The 12,892-nt window shown below is 38.3% G+C and overlaps 1 protein-coding gene across 10 annotated transcripts in view; it reads left to right on the forward strand.

Annotated features, from left to right (window-relative positions):
- LOC309484382 (NACHT, LRR and PYD domains-containing protein 3-like) overlaps window positions 1-12,892 on the forward strand; it is a 64,684-nt gene that overhangs the window by 41,305 nt on the left and 10,487 nt on the right. Inside the window, exon 9 of one of the 10 annotated variants that reach the window (XM_082150676.1) lies at window positions 5,518-5,837. The exons of the other annotated variants lie outside the window; for them this stretch is intronic. Coding sequence (XP_082006802.1) covers window positions 5,518-5,593 — 76 coding nt within the window. The 3' untranslated portion in view covers window positions 5,594-5,837. Of the gene's footprint in view, window positions 1-5,517; window positions 5,838-12,892 lie in introns of those variants that run through there. 10 annotated transcript variants of the gene reach the window in all.

Raw genomic sequence — 12,892 nt, forward strand, 5'->3', positions numbered from 1 at the left:
GACACTTTACAAACAAAAAGTGTTTTACAAGATTTAAATCTATGTATTGTGTTATGTGAATGATAAGGGCAGGATGATTTTCACATCATTTTGAAGAAAAAACTCTAGGCAACGACATCCAATAAGTCTTATTGTCACATATTTAGTATGTGTTTTGTGGCCTTATTTCAGAAACTTTAGTTTTTAGTTTTTTCAATAACCATGCATAAACATTATTCTCTCAAAAATACAAACATGTACATGCATGTTGCTCACATATTATGGTAGCCCTGTTTGTGCTAAATAAAGTGTAATTATACCTTTGCCATTAATATGTTTATAAGCAACTGAAAAAAGCACAAATGTCAGGGCATGTCAGAACATCTCAAGGACCCCAAAAACCACTCAGACCCCAGAGGGTTAAACTGTCTTTATATACTAATACATAATTAAAATGTAAGTACTCTGAAAAAGAGAATATAAAAATCGAGTGTCTGTAGTCCTCTCAGGGCTGCAATAAACACAGCTACTTATTCCATTCACTCCCACCCCCTCCCTTCTGGGCTCCTTCCAAAGCCACGCCCCCAAAACACATGAACGCGCGATGCCGACCGCTCAGCTGGAGGACGCGTTTGCCAGCGCTGAGCGGAGAGGAGCGCAGTGCATGTAGTGACATCATGTCAGAATCACATGTAATAAAATTAGAGGTGGGCATAGATTAATTTTTTTAATCTAGATTAATCTAGATTAATTTTTAAATTAATCTAGATTAATCTAGATTAAAATGGCTCATTTGAATTCTGCCGAAGGCATTCAGAATATGTGTGCTACCCAAATAATGACTATAAAAGTAAGTCTTTGAGAACGGGTTTCTCAAGCCAGGTGGCGCATTAGACCAGGGGCTCATCTCCTGTTTCCAAAATGCATCACAAACTGCTTGAGAAAGCTGTTCTACTCATAGACTGTAAAAGGTTACTACTGTACCGTTACCGTCCGTAGGCAACATTAGGTAGGCCTATGTTATTATCAACTACTATAGGCTATCAATTAGGGATGGGCGATATGGCCTAAAATCTATATTGTGATATACATTGCAGCCTCTTGCGATAACGATTTACAGTATATTATAATAAAACCATTTCAGAACAGATTACACAGACCCATGCTAAACAACTGCTAAATTTTTTTTTTTTTAAAGGGTGTATGTAGTTTTGAGAACATATATTGTGCAAAACTGTAAGTATACAACATAATTTTGCAGATAAATAAAATGGAAGTACACTAGCTGCAGAGACTTAAGTAGGTCTAATGTTTATTATGGCTTGGAGCTTATGAAACCCCAAATTTAAAATTAGAATATTGTCTAACTGATGTCTTTTCAGTTAAAAAGAAACACAACAACGATTCTTAAAATCGAGATTATGTGCTACACCACTAAGATATATTGGAATGGGAATAATACGCGCGCGCTGGTATTCAGTGATATCATGTTTCGTTTTGAATTTGAGGTGGTCGAACGGATTAGTCGTGTGTTAACTTACCGAACTGTTACCCCACACACTCTGTATTTAGTTTGCTGCTGCTCGTCTGACGGCTTAAACCCGAACCAAGTCCAAATAATGGATGTTGCACCGATCTTTTTCACCAGCTTTCACTTTCAGCCGTGTTTACTTAAGATGACGACGAATATGCGTTGCAGCCGGGTTTACCTCGCGGCCGCGGGTAGATTGCGTCATCATAGCTTGTGTAGTATAGAGCCATCTCCCAACCCAACTTGGAGAATAGATTAACGGCGATATTTTTTTTTATCGTGCGATAAGAGTCTCGCGTTAACGCAGCACGTTAATGCCGATAACGGCCCACCACTAAATAAAATACCTAACTTTATCATTATGAAAATAAACAACTAACATGGCTGTTAGTACTCACTATATCGATACTGGTAAAGTTTAAAATATATTGAGTTTGATTCGGTAACGAGCTAGTAACGTAAGGCAAAGCTAAAAACAGGTTGCATTGATACACGTTTTCCCATTACCATCAGTTACACTGTGATGAAGGTGAATTTCGTGTAAGATTCATAACATATACAGTGTTTTGCATGTAAGAGCTTCCACGATGAAAGCACTGTTGGCTCTGATGAGAACTAACGTTACACTCAGGTGACAAGTAGCCTACCTTTCTACCTTACTAGTTCCTTTTTTTGCCTTGTTTGCCTTCGCTGACTGTATATGCAGGTACTGGGAATTTGACTGCTCTTTCTCTGCCATAATTGTGATTCCGTGCTTCCGTGCCTCTTCCCCTCCTCGAGTCAAACGGGTGCGCGCATGTGGGCGGCTCCTGTAGCAGCATGGGTGGTAGCCATGGTAGCGAGGGAGAGTGACAGTCGCCCAGCCAATCATTTCATTTGTTCCAAATGGAAATAAGTAGCAGTGTTTATTGCAGCCCTGAGAGGACTACAGACACTTGATTTTAATACTTTCCTTTTCAGAGTACTTACATTTTAATTGATATTGGTATATAAAGACAGTTTAAACAAATTTAGGAAAAAGTCTTTTAGAAAAAACTTGCCTACCCTGCCTTTAGGTGCTTTAATACAGCCTTTATTAGACATTAATTACATTAATATTAAGAGTTCCTTAATGTTTACAAATACATTAAGCACACTCACACACACTCACTCACACACACTCACACACACACACACACACACACATTGTTCCTTAAAATGCTTACAAATACATTAAGCACACTCTCGCACACACACACACACATTCCTTAAAATGTTTACAAATACAATAAGCACACTCACACACACGTTGAGTGTGAAGATGGCGGCAGCTAGCGGGACAGGTGCATCAGGAGCTTTCCTGTCGCTTTTAGTTTTTGGAGTTATATTAAACTTGGCAGATTCGGGACCTTTTGTAAATATAAAGCGAGTTTCCCAAAATATAACAGTGTACAGTGAAACAACGTTAATAAAGCATTTCGGACACGGAAAGCATATTTTAATGCAAGCGTTTGTAAACACTGCGGCCGGCCAGGATCAACACAAGCGAAGTAATGCAGTCCGGGGCAAACGCCAAAGTGACAGTGGGATCATTATCATACTTTACCTGTTGCTGTCCGGAGATGTGCACCCATGCCCAGGTCCGATTTCCCGTGGTGCCAGCTGCAAGGACGCTAGGCAAGGCAAGGCAAGGCAAGTTTATTTATATAGCACATTTCATACACAATGGCAATTCAAAGTGCTTTACATAGAAGAAATTAAAATAATAAAAAGAAATAAGAATAATTGAAACAGTTTAGAAAAATAAAATGAAATACAGTACAGTACAGTCGGACGAACAGCGGCACAGTGCTCATTCAGTAAATGCACAGCTAAACAGAAGTGTTTTGAGTCTGGATTTGAAAGTGACTACTGTAGGAGCACATCTGATCTCTTCTGGAAGCTGGTTCCAGCTGCGGCTGGCATAATAGCTAAAAGCAGACTCACCATGCTTAGAGTGAACCCTTGGTATTTCTAGCTGATATGATCCTAATGATCTGAGTGATCTGTTGGGTTTATATTCAGTGAGCATATCTGCAATGTATTGAGGTCCTAGGCCATTGAATGACTTATATACCAGTAATAATACTTTGAAATCAATCCTAAATCTAACTGGGAGCCAGTGTAAAGACCTGAGGACTGGTGTGATATGTTCATATTTTCTGGTTCTGCTCAGAATCCTGGCGGCAGCGTTCTGTATGAGCTGCAACTGTCTTATGGTCTTTTTGGGAAGGCCAGTGAGGAGTCCATTACAATAATCCACCCTGCTGGTGATGAAAGCATGCACAAGTTTCTCTAAGTCTTGTCTGGAAACAAAGCATCTAATTCTTGCAATATTTTTTAGATGATAGTATGCTGATTTAGTTATTGCTTTGACATGACTACTGAAACTAAGGTCTGACTCTAGTGTCACACCAAGATTCCTGACTTGATTTTTAGTTGTTTGACCTCTAGAGTGAAGGTATGTGTTCACCTTGAGAACTTCATCTTTGTTTCCAAATGCAATGACTTCAGTTTTATCTTTGTTTAACTGAAGAAAGTTTTGGCTAGGGGTGTGACGATAACCGCATCACCGCAATATCGCATTAATGAGATGCCTACCGCGGTGTGAGGTCATCACCGCACATGATTTTTTTTTTTTTTTTTTTTTTGCTGAAAGTTACAGGACTGCATATGGTGTGTGATTTGAACTATAAACACATTAATCTTTGCTTATAATTTACTTTTTTTTCCGTGAGTCCTATGTTCAAGGCTTCTGGAGGAAAAAAAACGCTTCCTGCGCAAGGGAGGGACAGTCCATTAAACATTTGGGGGATTTTTTGTGTGTGTGTGTGTGTGTGTCTGATTATTAATTAACTGCTAGGTTTCAGTACTTGTGATGTTTACAGATAATGTTAAATTAAATACACACAAACACAGGCATAGAAGACAATAGCATAACGTAAACAGTTGGAGTTAGATTTTAATTGCAAGTAGCTATCACTTCACATGGTATAGGCAATAACCGTTGACAGCGCTAGCCGAATGAGTGACATTATTAAAAAAAAATGGCCACGAATTTAGTGTCTAAACCAAATACTGTGTCGCCTATTTGGGCACACTTTGGCTTTGAGGCAGATGACAAGGGACAGCCGGTGAATTTGGACAAGGCAGTATGCCGTATTTGTCACACAAAAGTATCCGTCTCGCGAGGAAATACAACTAATTTAAGATCACATCTTAGAACTAACCATCCTGTGGCGTTTGCCGGACTTGGGAGCAGTACACCAACCTTAGCTACAACCTCAGGCCAGCAGCGACAGTTGGGAGTCTGCGAGGCCTTTGCGAGAGGTGCGAAGTACCAAAGAGGCAGTGATCTGTGGCGAGCACTTACTGATAGCGTGACTCGTTATTTGGTTGAAGAAATGGTGCCATTCCGTACCGTTGAGAAGCCAGCGTTCAAAGCCATGCTACAGACATTTGATAAGCAATATGTACTTCCTGACCGAAAGTACTTTTCTCAAACAGCGATCCCTGAAAAGTAGATCTCGGACAAAGAAAAAAAAAAAGTGAAAGTGGGTCATATATGTAGTCGAAATGTAAAATAAATTTCAAATATGGTTCCTTCTTGACCGAGGAATGACAGAAAGTAACTTTAGGGCACATTTGTATGAAAGACAACAACTCCCACAATGCACCACACTGCACAGCTCCCCAAGCCACTCCCACTAATCCAGAACAGCGCATATGAGGTATCTGCCTATCAGAGAAATCACTCTTCCGTCTACAAGGCTAGCTACCACCAGAGCTTGAAATTCATTTCTCACAAAATGTCTAGTTAGTTGGCAAACTCATTAGTGAATTACTTCAGTCAGAACATATGTGTGCAAAACTAGGATGGTTCACAACACAAACGTCCATGTCCTCGTCTGATTCAGAGATTTCGTCCAGGAGAAATTGGCATCGTTGAAATTCTTTGCAGCGGACGGACTCTATCTCTGTGTCTGTAGGCGAACAGTGAGAGCACAGGCACCACCAGTCCGCCCTAACTCGAGCCAGTCTGGGCTCCTCGTCCGCCACAGGTAGAAGGGGACTCACTCGACATCGGCCGGGAGGTGGATCTATCGGTGGCGGGGAGCGGAGATCTCGGACAAAGAGGGCTGTGACGTCGGGCTTGGTGAGCACCGAAGGCCTGGGTTGGCCATCTGTCGGTGCGTTGATCGACCACCGTTTTTCACCGTTAAGGAGCAAACATCTATTTCCTTGCCCTACGTTTCTGACCCTACTGGATCATATCGTCCTGACGTCATGGTAACTGGTCATTGCGCTCAAGGTAAGCGTGAAAATCTACACGGTACAACCCACAGTGCATTCAAAAGCATCATAAACCCTGCTCTGAAAAAATACCGCAAACTGAACTTTTTTTAAAACCGTCAATCACTCTCGACTGATCTGGGATCAACAACTCAAACCTAGGGGTCTCTTTGGAGGACATATGAACATCCGTAGCCTCACCCCAAAGTCTGAACAAGTACATCATCTTCTCACTAACTCCAACTTAGTCTTTTTAGTCCTGTCTGATTAGTGGTTACATAACAACTCTCCATCTGCTGCATTACATGTACCAGGGTATAATATCTTTAGACGGGACATATCTGAGGGAAGAGGGGGAGGGGTCATGATTTACATAAAAGATCACATCAACTGTCATCAGATATGTTGGCCTCTTGACCATGATTTGGAGTGTATTGGGTTGAATATAGTGCTCTCATCTGAAATGTCTTTTGTGCTCATTGTTGTATATCGTCCACCCTCCTCTAATGACTTTTATATCACTTTTAAAAAGCTACTTCAAGCTTGTGATTTTAAAACCAAAGTAATACTACTTGGTGATCTAAACTGTAACTGGCTAAATAAGACTAATAGGAAACCCCTTAAGCAGATCACAGACAGTCTGGATTTTACCCAATTGTTGGAAGGTCCTACTAGAATAACCACATCATCTCAGACACAGATAGATGTAATATTCAGTAACAAGCCTGAACGAATTGTAAAAACATTAAATTTTATTACTGGACTGTCTGACCATAATCTGACATTACTGTCAAGAAAACTTACAAAAAAAGCGCTTTCATCATTCTAATAAACCTGTGGAGCAACTCAGGATTCCAAAGAATGAAATGGATAATTTTCAAAGGGCAGTACAGCAGACTAAATGGACAAATATACTTACTGGGATCAACATAGAATAAGTTAGCAAGATGTTTGCCATCAAGCTACAAAGTCTAGTTGAGGAGTTCACTAGAAAGGTAAAAACAAAGAAAAACAAAAAAACAATGCACTCCCTTGGCTCAATACTGAAAATTTTTATCTGATGAAAGAAAAAGACTCCGCTTTAAAAAGATAATTAAAAACCAAGTAAAATAGTGATAGGCATAGATTCACTTCATTACGTAATCAAGTAGTCAAAATGATCAGAAAAGCTAAAGCCAATTTTTTTATAACAATTATTAATGAGGGAAAGGGTAACACAAAGCTGATCTGGGAACAGATTAAGAATGTAATGGGAATTAGCCACAGGCTTAGAAATCAGTTAGAGTTGAACCTGAATGGTAAATTAATACAAAATCCAGCACAAATAGCTGTAGCCTTTAATGAATATTTGATCAATTCTGTGGATGAAATCGCACAGAATTTTCCCCTAACAACTGGAGATATTGTCAAAATAGATGAAAGTAAGCCTTCTTTTAGCATTCAACCTATCTCTGAAATTAAAACCCAGGCAATTATTAATTCTCTTAAAATCTCAACAGCAAAAGATATTTATGGAATGGATTCTAAAATGCTTAAATCCCTGAATGAACATCTAGCCTACCCTATCACACAAATTGTTAACCAGTCAGTATTAGAGGGGATATTTCCAACTACCTGGAAGACTGCAATTGTAACTCCCATATTTAAGTCAAATGACCCTCTGAACATAGTTAACTACCGCCCAATCAGTATTCTACCTGTGGTTTCCAAGGTTGCTGAAAAATGTGTATCAGAGCAGCTTGTCTCTTTTTTTAATAATAGTCCATTTACTCTTCATCAGATGCAGTTTGGCTTCAGGGCCAATCACTCTGCAGAAACAGCTAACTGTTTCTTTTTAGAGACTGTTCGAGCAATGGTTGACAAGGGAGGTGTTGTTGGCGCTGTGTTTTTAGACCTTCGTAAAGCTTTTGACACAGTCAACCATCAGGTCCTTATTGCCAAACTCTCTACTTTCAATTTTTCCCCTTCTGCAATCAAATGGATTGAGTCATATTTAACTGGTAGAACTCAATACGTTTCTGTGAACAACCATTGTTCATTAGCTCTTAATCTATGCACAGGGGTACCACAAGGATCGATACTTGGCCCGCTTTTGTTTAGTCTATATGTCAATGATCTGCCATCAGTTTGCCCTGATATCAATACACTAATGTATGCGGACGACACTGTAATTTATGTGCATGCCAAGACAAAACATCTGGCTGCTGCCAAACTGACCATAGCTGTGGATCAGATCACCAATTGGCTAAATTGTTCATGCCTTCAACTAAATGTAGATAAAACTGTGGGAATGTTTTTCACTAAGAGACAATGTAACATTGTGTCAAATATAACGATTTCAGGTCAAAACATTAGTATTGTGCCACAATTTAAGTATTTGGGCATTATTATTGACTCTAATCTTTCTTTTATAGCACATATTAAGAAAGTATGCAATAGGGTCAAGTTTAGCTTAGCTAATTTTAGATATATTAGTAATGCACTTACTTTTAATGCTGCCAAATTATTTATGGATGCCATGATTATGTCACATCTAACATATTGTCTGACAAGTTGGGGACAAACTAACAGTTTATCACTAAAGCCATTAGCAATTCTTTATAAAAAAACTCTTAAAGTTCTGGACCAGGAGCCCAACATTTCACATCATTGCATTATTCTTAATAAGCATACACTGCTAAGCTGGGAAGATGTAATCAAATACAAAAATAGCTGTCTGGTCTACAAAATTTTGCATAATACCGCTCCTGCTCCTTTTAATTCATTTATAATCCAACGTAATAATAGCAGTCAGATCACCAGAAGCACCACACGAGGTGACCTTCTAATCTCATTCAGGAAAAGCACATTTGGTCAATTATCATTTTCTGTTACAGCAATACAAAACTGGAACTCACTGCCCACTATAATCAAAGACATACATACGTATTCCACATTTACTACACACCTTAAAAACTGGCTGTCCGACAATTATAACTGTACACATTAATCTGACAGTTGTGATGTGTATTTGATGTGACATGGTCATGCTGCTGCCATTAGATTTCTGCTGCCTGCCTCAATGTTAGGTCCTGTATGTGTTATTTTAAGGGCTGGGAATCAAAAAAAAAAAAAAAACTAATTAATTGCACAATTTGCTTTAATTAATAGCAATTAATTGCATTTCCCCCAAGCTTGTAATCATCAATATTTAAACTTAGAATCGCCTAATTATATTAAACAACACCGGGGGAAAAAAGGAACAGAAAATTACGGAAGCCCTGAACCGCAACGCAAAAAAAAAAAATTACGTAAAAAAAAAAAAAAATAGCCTACGTAAAAAAAAAAATATATGTAAAAAAAAAAAAAAATGCTATCATTTCGAGATTAAAGTCGAAATGTTTCGAGATTAAAGTCGAAATGTTTCGAGATTAAAGTCGAAATGTTTCGAGATTAAAGTCGAAATGTTTCGAGATTAAAGTCGAAATGTTTAGAAATTAAAGTCGAAATGTTTCGAGAATAAAGTCTTCCGTAGAAGTTGTGTGTGTGCTTGCCGTTATTTCACATTGCCGCACAGGCATTCATGCGTGTGCGTGTGTGTAAATACATGCGCTTGTGAAGTCGAACTGCCGTCTATAATAGACAGACACCGTACGTTCTGGATACATTTTAAGTGCATCATTCTGTATCCAATCATTTGGCCGGATCCCGTGATTTCCTCAAATATAATAACCACTGGTGGTTGAGGAAAGATTCCCTGAAATGATTGTAAAGCGCTTTTAAGTGTAGGCCTACAGTAGACATATGAAAGCGCTATATAAATGCCTCATTCATGCATTCATTCATTCATTCATAAAGCTGGATATCTTGATCCAGTCTGACAGTATATTTTATAAAGTCCTATAGCCTAATGTCATGTTGGTAGACCTGTAGAATATCCCTTTGTTGAAAGCCCAGATAAAAGTAAAAAGCTATTATTTTGTGTAGATCCAGTTTACACACACACACACACACACACACACACACACACACACACGCACGCACACGCATGAATGCCTGTGCGGCAATGTGAAATAACGGCAAGCACACACACAACTTCTACGGAAGACTTTATTCTCGAAACATTTCGACTTTAATCTCGAAACATTTCGACTTTAATCTCGAAACATTTCGACTTTAATCTCGAAACATTTCGACTTTAATCTCGAAACATTTCGACTTTAATCTCGAAATGATAGCATTTTTTTTTTTACATAATTATTTTTTTTTTTTTTCGTAATTTCTTTTTTTTTTACGGATTTTTTTTTTTTTTTTACGTTGCGGTTCAGGGCTTCCGTAGAAAATAGCCCTATATTAAAATAATATTAAACATCAATATATTATTCTTTTCAATAATCAATCAATATCAACATCAACATAATCAACATAATCAATTTAAATTTTTTTTTACTTTTTTTTTTTTTTTTTTACTAATTATCAAAATAAAGTATAGTCCTACAAAGCTATTATTACCAGAGCATGTGATCAGAGCAGGTCATTTTACCATTGTTGCCCAGCATGACTATACCAGCTCAGTAGGGCTATTGCAAACAGAAGTCTACTACAGAGAAATTTCACGTTATTTGAGCGGACTTTGCTTTTCCAGTGCGTGATCGGTACATGATTGGAGCGTTTGGGCCGTTAACGAAAGAGCAGAACGCGCAGCGCAAACACACTGAGCAGAGAACGCAGCAGCGCGTCGACACACACACGGAGCGGAAAAGACCCGCTCATGAAAGCTGCGCGAGAATGAAACAAGCTCGCCGAACACAGAGGGGCAGGACGGCATATTTTCGGCCTTTTCAATAGCAGCCGCAACAGGAAATCATTAAAACGAGGCAAAAAAAAAGTGCTGCGTTAATTGCGTTTTTTTTCTCTTTTTTTCGCGTTAAACATCTCAAATTAATCGCAAAGATTAACGCGTTAATTCCCCCAACCCTAGTTATTTTGTATGTCGATTTGTACTGTTTTAATGCATGAACTGCTTTTATGCCTTTGCAATTTGAGCTTGTTTGTTTGTGCTTGTCTCAATTGTGTGCCACACGTTTGTATGTCTTATTCCCTCTTGCTTAGCCCTGCTGTAAATATAATTGTAATGAATTTTATTTGATGTATGCCTTCTAACAACTGGCAGGGTACTACAGCTGGAAATTAGCCGTAGAGGCTAAAGCTGCTCTTTTTATCAAAAGGGATTGTCCACATCATTATAAACTAATAAACTAAACTAAACTAAAACTAAACGTTCCTTAAAATGTTTACAAATACATTACGCACACTCACACACACACACACACACACACACACACACACACACACACACACACACACACACACACACACACACACACACACACACACACACACACATTGTTCCTTAAAATGTTTACAAATACATTAAACACACACACACACACACATTGTTCCTTAAAATGTTTACAAATACATTAAGCACACTCACACACACTCACTCACACACATTGTTCCTTAAAATGCTTACAAATACATTACAGTTTTTTTCAATTGCTTACACACTAAAATTAAAACTTTCCCACAATTAGTAAAAACGTACACTCAAGTAGCGAAACACCAGCTTAGATTTGCACAACTGTAAGCACATTGTCAGCTTCACATTTTTTGCAAAACATTACACACAGTGATTTGCAGAACACTAAACACACTTGTATGCATGTGACACAGAAATGTATCATGATGTCATTTCCTTGCAATTTCAAAGCAAAGGCTTTCAAATGAACACACCTATGAGCCAATTGTTTAAACACCGCCACCAGGTGTGCACACACACTGGTGCTTAATTGTAGACACACCAATCAGTTTTTTCAGTTTTCAGTTTTCTCAATTGCTAAAACACAATTTCTGAAACCTTGCTCCTTTTTCTGAAAACATTAAACACAAAACCTCATCTTCAAGCACTATTTACAAAACCTCTGACTCCTCTTGCAAAATGAAACTTTTCGCCTCAAAACAGTTGTACCTGTGTTCAAAATCAAACACTGCTCTCAAATCAAAGACAAAGTGATCAACATAATATACACTATCAAGCAGTCAGTAAACAATACACCAAAAAATAGAAAACACATTGTTCAAAACATATAGTTCTCAAAAGATATCTATGGACTGCTATTCTGTTTGTAGACTTGTAGACCCGTGACACCTTACTGTACCATCAAAAAGTCCAGGGAGAAATACATTTTTAATCTCAAAACAAATTTCATATTTTTCCGTAATTGTCTTTTGATGAACGAAAACTATCATAGTAGCTCTTGCTCTTTGCAATTTTTTTTTAGTTTTTCCTCCTCCTTGTACCCCTATTTTTACAGTACTGTACCCTGCATCTCACAAACTTGTCCGTTGTCTCTGTGATACTGTAATTCTTGTTCTTTGTTGATATGAACCTGCAACCAGTCAAAATCTATTGAGCAGTCAGTGCTGTTAACAAATGGAAAGCCCAATGTTCAGGGCCATACAATGTGTTCATTGTACAGTATACAGCCTACAATACACTGTACTACGGTATACAATACTAAAAGGGACAAAAATCTAAGGAGTAAACATGTGATCAGTGTGCTTCTTCTTGTCTTTGGGCATCATTTGAAACAGGTTAAATCAATTTTGAGTGGTTGTGTTCAATCAATGACACGTTCTCTATTTGTATTTGATTGTTGCCACTTGTGTTTACCAGTATGGATGACGTGCAATAGAGTGCAGAATATGTTTTGAGAATGAGAATGTGTTTAGCGTTTTGCTGAAAAGTCTAAGTGAGATCTGCAAATTGTGTTTTACCATGTGAAATGGTTTAAGGTATTGACAACAGACTGCACAATTAGCTAAATGAGTTCAGGCAACTGAGAACTTTATTCAGCCAATGGGTTTTAGTGTTTTAGCAATTGAGAAAAACTGTAAGCACTATAAAAAGGCAACAGGTAAGTTCAACTGTCTTCAACAAAAATTAACGGTGTCAGAGGAAGAGGGAGAGTGCGGATGAGAGGGGGAATCCGGAGAGTACCAGGTGGAAGAAGAGGCCAAGGTAGAGGA

The sequence above is a fragment of the Leuciscus leuciscus genome (genome assembly GCF_965113295.1).
Source record: "Leuciscus leuciscus genome assembly, chromosome: 20".
Taxonomy (NCBI): domain Eukaryota; kingdom Metazoa; phylum Chordata; class Actinopteri; order Cypriniformes; family Leuciscidae; genus Leuciscus; species Leuciscus leuciscus.